Source organism: Pleuronectes platessa, chromosome 2 (assembly GCF_947347685.1).
Source record: "Pleuronectes platessa chromosome 2, fPlePla1.1, whole genome shotgun sequence".
NCBI lineage: Eukaryota > Metazoa > Chordata > Actinopteri > Pleuronectiformes > Pleuronectidae > Pleuronectes > Pleuronectes platessa.
The window spans coordinates 10,277,232-10,295,773 of NC_070627.1; the positions used below are offsets into that span (position 1 = coordinate 10,277,232).

The following is an 18,542-nucleotide window of genomic DNA, read 5'->3' on the forward strand; positions in this document are numbered from 1 at the left end:
TCAGCAAAGAGTCAAACGATACATTTATTCCAATTATCACCTTGTTTAAAAAAAAAACAGGGAAGTCTGCAGCAGCTTGTGCTGTTTTCAAAATGTTTTTTTCAAAGCGTTAACAATGATAGCATGAAGAGTTATATTTATTATTATAATAATAAAAATAACCTTTATTTATATAGGACTTAAAAATAACTGAGTCAACCAAGTGCTTTGACAGCAGAGCAAGAAATGTAAACATAAGACAAATAACAATCAGCAGGATGCGATGTGATAAGGAGACCAGACCACCACGTTTAGGTGGTCTGAAAGAAATGGTGTCCAATTTAAATGTATAAATATAGAGCTATGAAAACTTGAACCCATACAAGCAATAGTAAAAGAAAACAATAACATCACATGAAAGCAAGTGTATAAAAACAGGTTTTAAGAATTGATTTATTCCTGTGTGTTCTTTCATATGTGCCGTGTTTTTGTAAATTGTTTATTTTATTGTTTAATAATTCACCTGACCTGAATTGACCTTTACTTTTAACTGAACTGGAATGACCGGTGTCGTCCGTCCCACCCTGTGCGTGGGCCTGTGACTCACGCGAACGGGAGTCTCGCGAGACTCGGGTTTGGTAACCAAGCCTTTATAAGCGCACGCGCGTCCTGGTCCCCTTCGTTCGTCCTCAGTGCAGGATAACGAAGCAGCCTCACCTGCTCCTCACGCCCACCACACCCGAGTCTGTGGTTATAACACCTCCGATCAGCTGCTGCCATCTTCACCGCTACACGACCGATAAGCAGCCCCGAGACGATTTGATCCTTCTACTGGTGAGTCCCCTCTTAACCACCGCTTCATCTCCACTTCTGATTTTAGCTTCCGGAGCTAATGCTAGCAGCCGAGCTAAGGTGAAGCCCGAGGAGACGAGCTAAGCTTCGGGCTCATCTTCCACCAGAGTTTGCGTTAAAGAAAAAACGATTTGGCCAAAACATGTAATGTACATTTTTTTGAATGGCTCTCCATGTTGGTAAAAAGACACGAATCGTGACTGCTGTCCTCCTTGTGCGTAACTGTGCGTCAGAGCCGAGTCGCTGGTGAACGTGACTGATATTTCTCAGCTTTTTATAACCACAGCGAGTGATCTGCTCTCAATGCCTCTGTTGTTGTTGTGTGGATGGGATTCACACCTTTGGTCGTGAGGATGACATAAGGATACAGTTACATGGTGAACCCATGGCTCGAATTAGTGGAAGGAAATCGGTAAATATGAATTTAAAAGGAGTCTCGCGCTCTCTGGTTTTCGTATTGGCTCTTGTTCAAAGGGGTTAAACTGGTAACTGTGTGTCTACGTGTTTTTTGTTACTTGTCCTCGAACGTTTCCCCATAACTTGAGATTGGAAAAATGTACGCGAGTGATTACTCTGTCGAGGAATGTGTGGCCCTGGGTCCAACTTGGTGAAGGGGGATAACAGGGTCATATGTAAGCCTCGAAAGATTGTTTTACGCAATCATTCTTGAGCTCTTACGTGCCTGCTACTTGGAATGATCAAACACTTGTTGCGTAAAGTAGTATTTCATGTGGGAATGGATACGTGGCCGAAACCTGATACTCCCTAAACCATGGAACTGTTCAGAAAATGCATTAATCAGGATTTATTATCAATAGGTTGGATGATATTCCCATAATGCATATCAAAATTTCAGATCAAATTTCTCAATTGCTATCTGCTTTTCTTTAGCACAGTTTAATATAAGGGAATACTCTGTAAACTTTGAACTTTAAGGAAGTACTTTTTACTACTTTTTAATAATCCCACTACTATCTCATTCAGATCTCTGGACAATCCTCCCGACTATGGATGTCATTGTGCGTCGCTGTCCGTTCTTGGCTCGTGTGCCCCAGGCTTTTCTCCAGCAGTCCAAGTCGTCTCTGGTGGTGTATGCCCAGCGATGCCCCATCATGATGGAGCTGGCCTCAAAGCCTATGGCTCCGGCGATGGTACGGGCCCTCTGCTCATCCTCCTCCAACCACAGGTCTGACGACACCATGTCTGCTGTTGAAGGTATTAATTAAGATGAGTTATTGCTGGCTATTATATTGTTATTAGGTTGTCAGTTTAGATACACCTCAGGTCTTAACTATCCCTTGGTTTGCAGGCTCCAGCCGGCCTGCTGGTCACCCTATGCCCCCCCAAGGCCAAGCCGTGGCCTCCAAATGCCCTTTCCTGGCTGCTGAGATGGGCCAGAAAAACAGCAGTGTGGTCCGCCAGGTGGGCATGGAGTACCAAGAGGATGTTCAGGAAGTCCGCACTGTCCAGAAAGGTAAGAGTTGTTTGGAATTGATTCGATTATTCCGTTTCTTACCCAGTATTTCCCCTAGTATTCAATGCTATTCTGTTTTTCCTCTCTTTGCCATTTCCAGAGGTTTCCCCTTCCCAGCTGAAGAAGCCGTCCTTGGCCAGCAGCATTCAGGGCATGGGAGGGGAGCAGGCTGACATAATGAAGTCTCTTTTGAAACAGAGACCTAAAAGGGTCTCCCACTTGCTGCAGGACAACTTGCCAGGAAGTCGTAAGTTCTTTTTAAGGTTGTTTTACAATATTCTAATGGAAAGGTATTGACACAGACCTGACAAACCAGTTTGAAAGGCCGGGACGTTTACTTACTGAAACCACTCCAAGACTGTGGTCATACTTGCCACAGCTGTTAGCCATTTCTTCACCCAATAAAACTTTTGTTTCCCGTTCTCACAGTGTCCCCCTTCCACTACGATGAATTCTTCGAGAAGAAGATTGAGGAGAAGAAGAGCGACCACACGTATCGCGTGTTTAAGACCGTGAATCGTCTGGCCAGCGAGTTCCCCATGGCCGACAACTTCACTGACTCTCTAGCGGAAAAGAGGGAGGTGTCTGTGTGGTGCAGCAACGACTACCTGGGCATGAGTCGACACCCTCGGGTCGTGCAGTCGATAATGTGAGTATTTGGGATGGGGGGGCGGGTTGTTTGTGTTTGAGATGCAGGTAAATACACCTGAAGCAGTCCCTTGGGTTCAGATGGGCTGACATGTAATGGAAAAACCTGTTGCTTTTGTACCTTATGTCCCACTGAGAGTGCCAATGGAAAGAACCTGATAAAGGAGACACAGCACCTAATAATTAAATACAACCTGACACCCGGTGTCTGTTGTTTGTGGGGTTTACAATGTTACTTGGCCTTAGTTCACATCTAAACCCCAAAGGCCCAAGTGAAGGTGTTTTGTTTTTCTCTTTGCTTGTTTGAGCTTGTTCAGATCGTATTCCCTCTGCAGCCGTGACTCCTTTTCTTTAATTGTGGTGTCAATTACTCAGCATCTCCTGTGCTATTCTATTTGATATTTCCCACTAGGTACCCTTATCTCAAATCTACATCTGACTTTAATGTGTGAACCAATTTTCCCAGTGATTCCTCTGAAAAACGGGTCAAAAACAATTGTTTGTTCTTCCCATCTCCAGGGACACTTTACGAAAACACGGGTCGGGGGCCGGAGGCACCAGGAACATCTCTGGGACCAGTAAATTCCATGTGGAGCTGGAACAAGAACTGGCTGACCTCCACAATAAGGACGCTGCTCTGCTCTTCACCTCCTGCTTTGTGGCCAATGACTCTACTCTCTTCACCCTCGCCAAGATGTTGCCTGGTAAATTTTTTTATTCCAAAGTGTTTGTTGTACAATAAAGCAGACATTCCCCAAAATATTGATCTAAATAATGGTTGTCATCTATTATTGAAATGGTCAAAGCTATGCAAACCCTTTAAAAACATTTACCATTCTCACCAGCTCTCTCTACTTTGATCTGTTTTAGGTTGTGAGATCTACTCCGACGCAGGCAACCATGCCTCAATGATCATGGGAATCAGGAACAGCGGTGCTAAGAAATTTATTTTCCGCCACAACGATGTCGCCGATCTGAGAAAGATGCTGCAGAAGGGAGATCCCTCCAAACCGAAGATCGTGGCCTTTGAGACCGTCCACTCCATGGATGGTGAGTTTCAGATGTTGATCTATTTTGTCAACAAAACCTGGTTGTTGATAAATGTTAGAGATGGGGATTTCCTTTTTATAACTTTCTCTCTTTGACCCTCCTTCTGTAATACAGGCGCTGTGTGCTCGCTGGAGGAGATGTGCGACGTGGCCCACGAGTTCGGTGCCATCACGTTCGTAGACGAGGTTCACGCTGTGGGCCTGTACGGACCCAGGGGGGGGGGCATCGGAGACCGAGATGGCGTCATGCACAAGATCGATATCGTATCAGGAACACTAGGTCAGCATTTAATCTCTACTCAATTAGATAACTCGTTGTATTATATGAATCTTTTTGACTGTCAAGCCGACCTCAAATGTTACAGAACCATATCTAATGGTGAACGTGCATAAATCTAGTGTTATAAAGTGTTCTATATTCATATATTTCTATTTACCAAAGAAAGATGCTCACAGAAATCCAGTAGATGTTTGTTCCGTCACTGTAACAGGAGTCAGCTGTGTCACCCATTATGCCAGAGGGCTTAAAGAAGCTGGAGCAGCTCTGTTGTTGCTAGGAGACTGTGGGCTTTTGTTGTTCACTTATTGAATTACCCGCTGTCGCTGTGTCTTTCAAGCTGAGGGGACAATTATGTCTGACTGAGAGCTCCACAGCGCTTGTACTTCTGCAGCAGCCATTTCACAGATCTGGGGTGTAGGATCAGAGTGGGCGATTTTGACAAGGACCACTACAGTGACCTCTTCAAGGATCATAGTTTGAGGGATAGAAACCCATGTTTGTAGGGCTGTTCCTTCAAAATCAAATGATAACCACCTTTTTTATGTCATGTCCTCTTCCAGGCAAGGCTTTCGGCTGTGTGGGCGGGTACATCGCGAGCACCTCATCCCTGGTTGACATGGTGCGTTCCTTCGCCGCCGGTTTCATCTTCACCACCTCTCTGCCGCCGATGCTGTTAGCGGGAGCCCGGGAGTCCATCCAGGTCCTCAAGGGGGAAGAGGGTCGCAGTCTGAGGCGCAAACACCAGCGTAACGTCAAGCTGCTCAGACAGATGCTGATGGACTCTGGGCTGCCCGTGGTGCACTGCCCCAGCCACATCATCCCCGTCCGGGTAATTCTTTAGGAAATCTAGGGCCCAATCGATCTTGTAGACAGAGCCACATTTAAATTTATAACAATTATGAAGATTTAATTTGTGTGTCTTCAAAATGCCCCCAGCCTCATTATTCTATTTGTTTTATTGTAATTTTCAGGTGTCAGACGCAGAGAAAAACAGCGAAGTGTGTGACATCATGATGAGTCGTCACAACATCTACGTGCAGGCCATCAACTATCCCACCGTTGCCAGGGGAGAGGAGCTCTTGCGTATCGCACCAACACCTCACCACACTCCTGAGATGATGAAATTCTTTGTTGGTAAGATGGTGTTTTAATTTTGTTGATATCAAACGTATTCAGAAATGTAACCACATGTTAATTTGCAATGGCATAAAGTTAGCTTTATAGTTATGGTCCTGTTTTTTTAATAGTACCTGTAGCTTGATCTTGATGTTATATTAACCTCCCTTCTTCTCCGCTCCCCTCCTCAGAGAGGCTGGTGGACACATGGAAGGAGGCGGGTCTGCCGCTGAAGCCCCACTCCTCGGCAGAGTGCACCTTCTGTCAGCAGCCGCTGCACTTTGAGGTGATGAGCGAGCGAGAAAAGTCTTACTTCAACGGGCTCAGCCACCCCATCTCAGCCTGTGGGTAACCATGCTCGCCACCGCTGACTCGAGACGGCACATATACACACATTACCCATTCCTCTGTCACTGTCATAGAATGTATTAATTATCTATGGGATGTCCTCCTACACACATTATTTAAAATATTCTATGTTCAGATGGTCTATATACCCCAAATAAATCATTAGAAAAATAGAAAATTCTGTGTGGTGGTTTTTCTTCTTTTTTCTCAAGTTTTAAAAAGCAAATGTAACCTAGCAGAGTTGATGAGGAACCATGAAAAGAATATAATACGAGGTGGTGTATCTTCTACCGCTGAGGTTCTTTAGACCTACCACTGGTTGATGTTAGTGACATGTATTTAAGATGGTGGAAGGTAACCTAGCTGAGGCTAATAATAAAATGAGTTCAGATGATTGTAGATAATTGATGTAATTATCCTCTACTGGGTTAATGATGTTATGAACATATCACAACAAAGCTACTGATGCTGACAGATTGACTACTTACTGGAGATTGTTTGAAAACTACAAAAATAGGTCAAAACAATTTGTCCGACTCGGCACAAACGGTGTCACAGTCTGTTGGTCACCCAAATAATTCTGATCCACTGGCCCACTTGTGCCTGTGGGACATTACAAAAGATTGTTCGCTTTTGATAACAAACAATAATGTCGTTTGTAGCAAATTTCCAATGAATCCATTTGGAAAAGTTCTGACACACATTCAGGGATTGTAATCAAATGAATTAATATCTAGGCTTGCATATTACTACACATCAAAGTTAGATTTGAAAGGGACTGACCGACAAAGTTTTATCATTTTTCTTAGATACATGCTATACAACCTTCGGAAACACAACACAATATTAATCCAGAACGAACAGGTTAAAATTGTTTGAGTCTGAAGGAGACCTACTAACCCACTGTCCTTTAAATTCAGACAGGAGTGACATAAATGCAGCTATGACACTTAATATGACTCAGATCCACAATATTAAAGGCTCCGCTGTTCACAGCCAAGCAAGCTCACATCCTCCAGATCCACTTAAGCCTCACAGCGACTCAGAAGGCTCATGTTCGCCATCAACAGTGTGTTTGGGCATGAAACCACACCAGGCTCCCCGTCCCCCACCACGCGGACAAACTGATTGTTTTGTCTCTCGCTCCTATCAGCTCTTATTCATTCAGATCACACACCGGTACCATGAGTTTGCATAATTCCGATCAGCTGTCGTAATAAAGCCACAGTTGCCTCAGAACTGCTGTGAAAATGGAAGTGAGACTAATACTTGCAAATGTTTTGTGTAAATGAGGTGACTTCTGCTTTTCAGATGACTCTTCTAATGTGTGACCTGTCATTAACATCACAACACTTTCGGGGGATTTATATCGTAGTGTAAGAACAGGAAAAGATGATGCTTCACCTGCTTGCCTACATTAATTGATGCTTTTATTGATAACCAAAACTACTACACAAACATGTTTCATATTAGAGGAACATGCAAACAAAACAAGGCAAAATCCAACACTGTGAAGACCTCTACACTCTGGTTCAACAGTAAGGCTGCAGTGTGTAATTTGTATAAATAGTCCGATTCAACCGTGTCACACTTGTATTTTCAAAATACAGCAGTGTGAATGTGTACAGCAGAGTAGCACTAACGCAGTATCATCCGGTTAATTGACTCCTCAGCTATTTGTATACTCTCAGCTATGTGACTCACACCACTCCTCCACACATTGATACATCAAAATAAACCCATGTGTATAATGCCTGCATTTAAAAACAAGATTCAACACATTTAACGACAAATGCAGTCGCCATGGCTGAAACAGTTGTTTGGTTGTGCAATAAACAAGCATTCATACTGTAGAATTAATGAAAGTAATATTTATAATAATAATGATAATGATGATAAACCTTTTCTAGGTCAGCAGTTCGATCCCAGTCTGCGCTGTGGTAGAGGTACAACTACCGAGGGCTAGTTCTAGATCTGTTCCAAAACTGAATCCACGTTTTCTGAGAGATAGCGGGTGTGGCTGTAGTGTCTTTATTTATTTGTAGCACAGAAGGAACCAGGCCTCAGCAACCAACTGTCCTGTGTTGCAGGCAGAAGGAAACAGCCCCTGGCTACTGAGAAATTAGCCGTGCAGCTCGACTGATTGAAAGATTGAAGTCTCTTTTAGAAAGGTCACTTCCTCATTACACAGAGACAAACAGATGACATTTAACGAGGCTCCACTGTACATTTAGCAGACGCACACACACGCAAACATCATGAACACACAATATGTAAAATGGATGAATTCTCTGCCTGTGTCCCTGTCATTTTGTGTCTTTGTAGTTCTCTGGTGCCGAATGAATCTGATTAAAAAATGATTTAATTTGTTCATCTCAAGGATTTAAACATTCCTCAGGGAGTAACCCTGGTCGCAGCTGGGTCTGGAAAACAATTCATCCCTTATGAGGTTTGCAGAGTCATCTTTCAAAATGAATTTAGTTTGAAATGTAACATTAGTGTCTCATCCCTCTGTGTTCCCCCTGTGGTTTTCAAAGAAGCACAGGGAGGCGTTTCTTTATTGGGATCAGTAACCTTAGCTCTACATTTGATAGCTTAAAAATAGCTGCAGGAGAGTTTGACAGAGACAAACAGACAATAAGAAAATTACATAAAATACAAAAAGACAGTGATGCAGAGGGTAAACTTAACATCATTTCTGCTTTTCAATGATTTAATAAATTACTTTCATGGCTTTATCTAAATAGATACGACTGTTGAATTAATATACTGCTATAGCTATCTACTCAATGAGGTTTTATTTGAATAGGAATAGTAATTCTATCCGGTCTCGTGCTTCAGTTTTCTTTGGCACTGACCTCATCTCTCTTTATCTGCGTGGGTGCAGCCGTCAGGGTCCAGATAAGTGCAGGTCCTTGAGGCCTCCTGGAATGCTACCACGTGACTGACTAGTTTGGGAGGTGAGGAGGGCATGTGTCTGACCAAATTGCGTGCAGTCATATGCATAGTAGAAAACGCACCAGAAGGATACACGAGGACAGTGCTAGTGTTACAGAAGCTGTGTAACCTTGTGTTTCTATAAAGCATTAAAGACTATGGAGGCCCCGGCCTTCTGATTGTGTTTGTAATTCACCATGTACATACAGCACAGAAACTATTTGAATCTTAACATTAACATTTTTGCACAACGATCAAATGATGTGCTGTACAGTTTATGAGTTATAAAATATTATTATTGTACCAAAAGGTGCCTGTTTACAGCACAAACTCCATTCATATTCAAAGCTGCACACTGAGCGGCCATGAATAGTTTGATTGTGGGGACACGCACAATTATCAGTCATCTATACGCTGATGTAGGCTATTAAATGTATTAAAGCTTCATTTATTCCTGTTGCATTAGAACCTAAGCCACTGCATTAAAGGTAAATTAGTTGAATATCAATTAAAACTATACAATTTATTACATGACATGGCAGCCCAGTGTAAAGCTGAGAGCACTGAATAATTTGTCCTTGCATGTGTAAATGTGTTGACATTGAGCACCGAGGACAAGGGGTTATTGCACTGACAGTTGCACAATTACAATCTGTTGTGAAGAAAAAAGAAAAGATCACAAGAGACATGTTGGTTCTCGCAACACTGCAGAGAGGAATGAAAAACCCCCGGAGAGCTGTAATTAAGACTTCCTGTTTAAGAAACGGGAAAGACAAATTTCCCGGAAACTCCAATTTGATGCACGTAATGATAACAGCAGGTTAAAAAGTTACAGCAACACAATACATTCTCACTTTACAGCCTTGTTTGATCATAACTTACTCATCAAACAACTGATACCAAATGCGTGCAACATGCAGTATTTACTGGGTGCAGCCATGGACTGTATGTGGGCAACACACAACTACAGTGATAAGCTTTGTTTATTTACTGCAAATCTTTTTGTTTGTGGCAGCAGAAGTTCCCTCATTGGCATGAGACCACAGAGGAATGAAACTCAGAATTCTGGCTGCTCAATGAACCCAACCCTGATGTGTGTGGAATGAATGACAATTATCTGTTGCACTAATTACGTGAGGCTTCCTTCAAAGTTCACCGACAACTGGCATCATTGATTCAAAGAGGAATGTATCTGTGTCTTTTGTACGTAGCCTGGTTGTTATCACCACTGTCTGTTTGTTAGTATTTATTTTAGTTTTTGTTTGTGAGCAAGATGATGCAACCGCAACTGGACAGGTTTCCATGACCCTTGGTGGAAGGAGGCATGATGGGTCGGAAAGAACCCATACAATTTTATATTTTTTGTCTTTTTCATCGATTTCCAAGGGAATAATTCATAGTTATTTTTTTTTTTTTAATCAGGCACGTTTAGGAGACAGATCAACTGTGCGATTGTGAAATTTGCTCCAGATCCAAATAAAAATCAAAATTTAACAGATGTAAATGTTGTTTCATGGGGGGCAGAAATAGGACTTGAAACCTATGACTACAACGGTTTGAGAGTTACGTCCAAATTAACATGACAGTTTTGATGTGGAATGTAATGGGACTGTTGGGCTTAGCAGACGTTTAAGTTGGCAAATTCTAGACATGTTGGATTAAATGTTTATATATATATATATATATGTATATATGTCTAGTTGATACCTACGGAAGAGGATTAGGGCCACTGTGGAAAAAACAAGTGAGTTCTGAGTTTAAACTCAGAATTCTGACTTTTTTCTCAGAATTCTGACTTTTTTCTCAGAATTCTGAGTTTAAAGTCAGAATTCTGAGTTTAAACTCAGAACTCACTTGTTTTTTCCACAGTGGCCCTAATCCTCTTCCGTAGATACCAAATCAACAGTTCTTGAATGGCAACTTATTATAAAAACGGCTATAGAAAATATCATAAATCACAGAGCCATAAAATAAACTTTTACCAATTAGTTCCATAATAAGTGTAAAGCCTTGAAGCTGGATAATCAGTCCTAGAGAAAGAGATTTAAGGGTTTGAGATTAAAGCTGGCCTCGTTCCTCGCTCAAAGACATGGACACAGTGGGCCAGTGTCCAGAATCCCCAGCTGGACATTCCTCTCCCTCTGTGACCTGTCATGTCCACTGACCTGCTTTAGGAACACCTCCACAGACTCACAAGGTCATGTTACAGATGAGGGCGAAACAGGGCCAACCTGAGAGAAAGAAAAACAACTGCTATTGCTTCTCAGTTTCATATTTTCCAGTAGTAGGTAATCTGTTATTATTATTTGTCAAGGACCTTTTTTTATGTTTTGAAAGATAACATTGTATATTAGTCTGTCTGTGTTATTATTTCTAATGGTAGTAGTAGTTGTCAGACCTTTTTCCCATCAGTCTGAGGCCACACCAGGAACAAGGATGTGTAAAAGCAATGTAGCTCTGGTAAAGGCCACCACCTCCGTCACTGACACTATTGCTCAACAGTTGTGGTAACTTTTCACTATTTAGTCCACACCTTCCTCCTCACGCTTCTTGTGTTCGATTCCCGTCTGTTTTATTTAGGTGAACAAAAGGCAATAGTATTTACTCATGCACATACAAAGTTTAGGAACTAATAACTGGAAAAAGTTTATGGAATTTTTAAATTTTACTCACAAAAGCGGGAGAAATCTGAGAGTGAAGACATTTCTCCTATTGCACACAGTCAGTAAAGTGGTAAAACAATACGTTGTGTATTAGATTGTGTGTTCTCAATGACATAAAGAGCAGGCGTATTGTTTTACAGTGTACGTACATGTGCGTGACACCATAACAGAGGCTTGGATAAGGTCAGGCTAAGCAACACACTGGTCTTCCTGTGTTTCATAGAAGCCCTGCTGATAAAATATCAGTTCAAAAAACAAATCTGTCACACAACTAATGCCGCTCAAGCAAAACCAGAGGATAGCATGATCATGAATGTGTTTGTTTGATTTCACAAATTGTCCTTTCATGGCCAGTGTAATCTGTGTTGGTCCTGTGATAGCACTGTGGGTGAGAAGGCATCACAAATATCAGCAGGATCACGACCGTTCTTCATGTTCTGACTTGTTTCCATGCCATGTAGGCGAAGGGTATCTGGCGAGAGACCTTTGCTCTCATAACAAACAAGGCCACAGGTGAGTGTGTTGGATCATTGAATAACTTAATTTTACTGCTTTGATCTCCATGTACTGTTCTTCCGCCATTCCTTCGCAGAATTCTTCACAAAGGTTGGAAGAATCTGTTACTGGAAAACAGGAATGAAACGCCTACTATGCCTGCTTGGTAAGGCGACGCCCTTAGGCTGCACATTTATACAAGTTCAGCGTCTCCACTGCCAGTATTTACTTCTTTCATCAGCTCTCGATGTGGGAATGAGAAAATGCTCAAACTAACTTCAAAGTACAAATCATTCATTCATGATTCAGTTGTACATTTCACAGTATTATGTTTTTTTTGCACAAGAAGATAATATTGCTAACTAAATCTTCAAAATTCTGAAAGGATTCAGTGTGACTGTGATGCAACTGATGTTTATCAGAAATAGATCCTAAAAGTTTGTCACAGATTGTTTTTGCTTCTCACCTCGACAAAGCAGAATCAATAAAACAGGAAGATTCAAAACCACATTTAAATTCACTGGACCCAGATTTTTATTCTCAATAAATATCAGGCCCCTAAACATGCCCGATTCTCTTCATGAAGATCCATTAATTATTCTCTGATAAATCAATGAAAATGTTGAAAAACGCCCCAATTCACAATGTTAAAGAAAGTGAAAACAAAATGCCTGGGTCGGCCCCCTTGTCTAGATCCACGCCTAAATGTAATGAGTTCTTCCCTGACCCATACTGCATCCCTCCACCAAGTTTCATGGAAAAGGGGATGATCCTGTCTAACAGCTGGCCGCTGAAAATACAAAAACAACAAATGATGCTCATATTCTTCCTAGTTTCCTTGAAATTCAAAAATTGTTTCATGTCCAATCATGTTCACCTTGTGAGTGTTGGAGTCATCCTCAGCTTCAATTTTCACACATCCTTCAGACAAAAAGCTTTGTTTGACCTTCCTGAGCACTGAAAAAGAAAAACAATGCTTTATTACTTAACTTAGACAATACCAACTGTGTTCATGGCACTGAAAACACAGTTGGAGAAGGTCATGCACTGAACAACAGTGCTGTGCGCCTGTAGGGAACACAAACCTACAGTGTATACTTTATTTTTAAGTTCATTTCCTTTTGTGTTGCACAAGCACTGAAGTAAGCTGTGTTGTGACAGACAACACTGCAACAGCAGGTCTGTAGCTATCCGGAGCAGTTTAGTGCATCTGCGAGTCTTTGAATTTCCTCATTCTTGAGTTCTTTCACTTTTGTCTTTGAAAAATGAAGCTAAAATAGATTTCATTGTTGTGCTTGCAGGCGACACTTGTGACCTAACGCTGTGGAACAATGGAGTGAAATTCCCTCTTTGCGTTTGTCTGGCTCTATAGGAGCTGACAGGGTGAAGTTGCCTTTGAGCAATCGTGGAAGACGGATGTTGTCGAATTCTTCTCTCACGTAACTTATCCATTACATGCAAAGCTATTGTTGCTTACAATGCAGCTGTCAAACACTGCAGATCTGTAGTTTTCCACAAGAAACCACAACGAGTGTGAGTCAAAGTCTGTTTTGTGAGACTTTATCTCACACACCTCATCGCCAACATGCTGTCATCAGTAGACACTCATATGACAAACGCGGTTTCACACTGATTATGTGTTGTTGTTTGAAGAACTACCAGTGAACAACATTACCTCAGTCTCAGTAATAAGGACAACCTTTGTTTTAACACCATTTTGTCTTCTCTTGCCTTACTATGTTTGGCCATACTATCAGAAATTAATTTTGTCTCTTGATGTCATCATTGCATCTGACTGACAAGCTGTTGACACAGGGTCCTGCTACAAGACAAGGCCACTTGATGGGGGATTGAGGAACCTTCATAATTGATACTGGACCTCAATGGTGCAAATTTCTTGCAACTTTGTGTTTCATAAAAATATTTTGATCTGATTTAATTTGGCTTTCCTCCACATCATGATATGGAGCAAAGCTGAAATCTGGGTGTATTCACAGAATCATTAAATTGTGGTTGACAAGATTCCAGTTAGTTTTCCTGCTCTTCCTCGTTCCTCCTGCTCTTCCTTATTCCATTCATCGTCTACTGGAAACGAGTAATTAAGATGCATTTATTAGTCCCAAACACATGTACAGACACACTCATGCAGGTAGGGAAATTTAACTTCTGCTTTTGACCCATATGGTGCAGGACACACAGAGCAGTGAGCAGCCATGTACGGCGCTCGGGGAGCAGATGTTGGGGGAGTAAGGTGCCTTGCTCAGGGGCACTAGACAGGGTAGGGAGACTCTTGGATTTTTGGACAGATCAATTCAGGTTCATCTTTTGTTGTCTCTCCGTGGAGTCGAACCAGAGACGAACCAGAGACCTTCTCTGCCCATAGTCCAAGTTTCTGCCACTAGACCACCGCCTCTCCAATTAACAATTAACAATCATTAGTAAAAATTCAACAGGTGTTGATTTATTGACCAGAATCATTTCAACCTTCAAAGCACGTTCTGCAAATCTCATGAGACTTGCACCAGGTACGGGAACAGTCTGGGATCAAACAGTATAACAACTGTATACAGCCGCGTTGCTTTGCATGATGATGTTTTCTACTGTCGTGTATCAAAAGAATCTATACTTCTTATCTGTTACTGTGAAACAAGAGAACCTAAAGCCATGGCTCATGCAGAGTGTAAAGCGTTCACTGTCTATTTTACTGTAATTACCTGTGTGAGGCTGTTATAGCTTTATTTTTCATTATTATAATTTTATTTCTTCCAGGCAATTGTATTGATTAAAGCCAAAACCGGTAATGATAATTATATGTTTGAGAATGTCAGACACTTGGGTTGAATAAGAATTAACACCTTCAAGAAGTAACAAATGATGTGAACCCTTACTCACATACAATTAGTTTAAAATAGGTTGAGGAAGTAATTATGATTCTGAGAAAATGTGTCAGCAGGTCAGAACAAGTCTGGTAGGTTTTGTAAAAATCATCTGCTGAAGGCCTCAAGGTACTCTGAAGTAAATATGTAAAGAACGTAGAAAGTATTTTCTAGATTGTTAGCAGATGCAGCTTGTTCCTGTAAATGTATCCAGTAAACAGACATGACTAGGTGTGAAGATAACATGAAAACAACCTGTTAGCTCACAGTCTGTCATAGTACACAAATACGGGCGAAGGAGGTTGACCTATTTGTGTTGTGTGAACTGTTGGATATGTAACAAAACATCCCTACAATGGAAAAGACCCACAGGGGATTAAGTTAAAGAAAGGGCATATGCTGCACAAGCAAACAGATTTGATCCTTTTTTTGAGTGAATTACAACTGAAATATCACACTTGAATACTAACATTTTGCGTTTGAATGTGTAGTATTTGTATACCACTTAAAAATGGACAAAGTGCACAATGAGAGCAGAATATCAGCACGACATGATAAAGGCCTGGGTCCCACTAACTGATGTTGAAGTCCTGTCTTGTCGAAGATATCAGTTTAAAAATCTTCCACCTTCAGTTTTGTACTTACTGTATGTATGGTACATTTTCCAAAATATGTGTTTAACCATGAGAGCTAGAGAGTGTGAGGGATGGGAATTTGATTGGGGCTCAGCAGCTAATAGTTTTTGTTTCTGGCCTTTCTCGTATTTTACTTTATTAAGTACTGTGGGCGAATGCTGAATTGCTGGAATGTAATGTAATGTTTCGGCAGAGGAGGAACTTACAGCGGCTGTGTGCTAAATAACCTGTTGTGCAGTAACAGCTTTAAGGCAAACAGTGCGAAGAAAGGCCACTGTCAGTTTTACATTATGATTCTAGAACTTTCCAGACCAAGAGCCGTACGTCAGTGAACTCCTGACATCTGGCGGTGAAAGTGTGTCCCTACACTTTGAACATGGCCTGCACAAGGAGCTTCGATCGATTATCTAGATCGAACGATTGATAGGCTAGTTAACTTCTTCAATGGCCGTGCAGCACTTTAATGTCCCCACGCGCGATGACATGTGGGGTATTGGTGCAGCGTACCCTTTAAGAAGTCTGTCAGCTGCTCAGTGTGTGATCGAGGCGCGTAAACGGAACTGTGTTGTCGGTGGTTAGCAGCTAGCTGTTAGCTGTTAGCTTATGTTAGGAAGTGTAGGAAAACATTTTAAGAATCAGCTCACTGCGGCAGAAAACCTGTTGTCCATGAAGATTCTCTTTGTAGAAAACCCAATAATCTGCCACCTAATTGCTATTTTTTTCTGTGGAATGTTTAATCATGGGTAATGTAAGTCACTGGAAATAACATGAACATGGAACCCAGTTCGTTAAGACAATACTTTTATTTTTTTACATTTACTTGGAATATGAAACACAAAAGCATTTTAGAAAACAGTAGAATACTCTGATAAACAAAGTGGCCCTCTCCCAGCTCAACCGAGTAGCAACCGTCACCCATTGGTTTGTGAACTTCCGTTTTGAAGCCAAGAGATTCGAGATTTAATCATTGCATCTTGATTGTTTGCCAGGAGCCGAGCGGCCTCCAGGTCACGCAGCGGACCCGGTTGTGTCCGGGGCTGGACGGGACGGTTTAGGATCTCCACAGTATTACATTTTTAAGCACTTTTTCATAGGCTTCTTCTTTTGGAACCGGAAGCACCGTCCATCTTTATTTACGGTCTATGTACATAACACGCAGTCCATAACATTGTTCAGGGTGTCCCTTTCATTTCGCTGCATTAACTCTCAATGCCAAATTTGTCGAAGTGCCTCATGATGATGCCAAGCTCTAGTTCCACGGTGCCCATGGCTTCGGTGTGCAGTCTGTATCTATCTGCTCCACTGTAGACGAGCTCCGGGCTGCGGAGCTGGGGTCCTCCGCCAACGAACATTTGTGCGAGCTGCTCCTGCCAGGAGCCGAGCGGCCTCCAGGTCACACAGCGGACCCGGTGGTGTCCGGGGCTGGACGGGACGTGGCAGTATCCGTACCCGAACAACTGGCAGCGTCCGAAAGAATCCTGGTGCCACACCTGGAGGTGAAGCATCGGCCAGCCCTGGATTCCCTTGGTCGCGTAGTGCAGATCGATCGGGTGACCCCAGAATGCCATGTCTCCAATCTGGGGGACATCCACCTGGGTCTGACCCTCTTTCAGCCCGGAAAGCAGCTGCCATATTCTTCCCACGTGAACTCCCCATTTGCAAAACAGGCTGTTCTCTGGGAAACCACTTGCCCCGACAATCTGGCCGATAACATGCAGCTCCGCCATGTCACAAACGCCTCTTCATAAAAAAGCATGAGGCAACGACATCCCTTTTTCCAGAGTTTAACAGCTAACTGAGATTAGCAGCCTGCGAGCAACACAGCTCACAGTAAGGGATGCTCAAATCATGGCAGCAGTAGCGCTTTGAAGTGTCAAACTGCCACGATATGTAAAGACAGCCTTTGTTGCAACACTGCTTAAAGGCAGCTGCCTTTGTTTCCACACTATTTGGCATCTGCCTCTGTTGCATCAAGTGTTTGGGGCCAGTTGTCACTGCTCCTCATTGTTTTATGAAAGTTCATTAGATAGTTTTTTAGCTCTCAGGGGGTTGGACTCAAAATTTGTCAAGAAAAGCTCCACATCTATCAGATCCATATGCATGATCTTAGTGTCCATGGATATGTACTGATATTGAACTGTTATGTAAACTTTCCTGGCTAACCATTCATTTCCAGTAAAACTCCACTAAGGTTACCAAGTACAACTTGAACAATATAAATAATGTTGCTTTTGATGGCAGATATTCATAATGTGTAAATAATCACATTTTAGTTTTTATGTTTGAGTAATTATACAAATGCACATCATAATAACTAAATCGATATTTATAATATCTCTAACTAAAAGCACTAAAGAGCTGCAATATCAGACATTGCACAAGCAAACAGTTTGATCATTTTCTTGAGTGAATTTTGTTTGAAATACCACATTTGAATTCTTACATCAGTGTTTTTATGTGTGGTATGTGTTCACCACGATCCCTGGATAAAACGAGTTCAACGTTATTTGTGTTATTTTATATTTTGTCTTCAGTTATTGATAGATAAGGGCAAAAGGAGATCAAAATATCAGCATGTAAAGATAAACGCTTAGGTCCCATAAACTGATGTTGAAGTCCTGTCTTGTGGAAGATATCAGTTTCAAAGTCTACCACTTTCGGCATTTTACTTACTGTATGTATGGTTCATTTTCCAAAGATATTTGTATTAACCATAAACCTCACAGAAATTCTGGGGTGGGTGGTATTCAAGTTAAGAAAACTATTCAAATTGCAAAAAGCGTGCGAGGAATGGGGATTTATTTGGGGATCAGCTGCTTATAGTTTTTGTGTCTGGCCTTTCTCGTATTAAGCACTGTGGCATTATGATACAATCTGTTGTCATAAATATGTGAGCACTTTATTAAGTACTGTTAGCGAATGCTGAATTGCTGGAATGTAACTTTTCCGCAGAGGATGAATTTATAGTGGTTGTGGAGGAACAATCAGATTATTTGACCGCAGAAAAAGTATCATCATCATCCTCGCACCAGTGCCGTATCCATTATAGGGCAGGGTTTCCTTTTAGGGCAAGATATGGGACCCAGTGAGCACCCACAGAGGATCGGAGAGTCTTGCGAAGAGAGACACTGATTAATGGTGTTGATTCCCCACTTTTGTAGATTATCCTGGGTTTTGCCTTCTTTGGGCA

At 41.9% G+C, this 18,542-nt stretch overlaps 2 protein-coding genes and 1 long non-coding RNA gene across 3 annotated transcripts; 2 read left to right on the top strand and 1 right to left on the bottom strand.

The window, feature by feature from the left end:
- Window positions 1-639: 639 nt before the first annotated feature.
- alas1 (aminolevulinate, delta-, synthase 1) lies at window positions 640-5,924 on the top strand. Its single transcript, XM_053411472.1, has 11 exons — window positions 640-813; window positions 1,816-2,046; window positions 2,141-2,305; window positions 2,406-2,552; window positions 2,735-2,954; window positions 3,473-3,657; window positions 3,824-4,003; window positions 4,118-4,282; window positions 4,843-5,111; window positions 5,254-5,416; window positions 5,590-5,924. The coding sequence occupies exons 2-11, from the start codon at window positions 1,839-1,841 to the stop codon at window positions 5,748-5,750; spliced, it is 1,863 nt and encodes a 620-aa protein (XP_053267447.1). The 5' UTR covers window positions 640-813; window positions 1,816-1,838; the 3' UTR covers window positions 5,751-5,924.
- Window positions 5,925-11,547: 5,623 nt separating this feature from the next.
- On the top strand, window positions 11,548-13,863 carry LOC128458612 (uncharacterized). The gene is made up of 3 exons (XR_008342039.1): window positions 11,548-11,859; window positions 11,939-12,007; window positions 13,143-13,863. It is a non-coding gene; the product is annotated as an uncharacterized LOC128458612 (long non-coding RNA).
- A 2,374-nt stretch (window positions 13,864-16,237) lies between these two features.
- On the bottom strand, window positions 16,238-17,225 carry LOC128459468 (B9 domain-containing protein 2). Its single transcript, XM_053444499.1, has one exon. It carries the CDS (start codon window positions 17,077-17,079, stop codon window positions 16,552-16,554), a length of 528 nt encoding a protein of 175 aa, XP_053300474.1. The 5' UTR covers window positions 17,080-17,225; the 3' UTR covers window positions 16,238-16,551.
- Between the last annotated feature and the right edge of the window lie 1,317 nt (window positions 17,226-18,542).

What these genes read in the sequence shown, in the direction of transcription:
- alas1 (XM_053411472.1), top strand. Translation starts at nt 1,839, where the DNA reads ATGGATGTCATTGTGCGTCGCTGTCCGTTCTTGGCTCGTGTGCCCCAG. An exon ending in CGGGTCGTGCAGTCGATAAT is followed by an intron (nt 2,955 to 3,472) that starts GTGAGTATTTGG and finishes TCCCATCTCCAG; the next exon opens with GGACACTTTACGAAAACACG. An exon ending in GACCGTCCACTCCATGGATG is followed by an intron (nt 4,004 to 4,117) that starts GTGAGTTTCAGA and finishes TCTGTAATACAG; the next exon opens with GCGCTGTGTGCTCGCTGGAG.
- LOC128459468 (XM_053444499.1), bottom strand. Translation starts at nt 17,079, where the DNA reads ATGGCGGAGCTGCATGTTATCGGCCAGATTGTCGGGGCAAGTGGTTTC.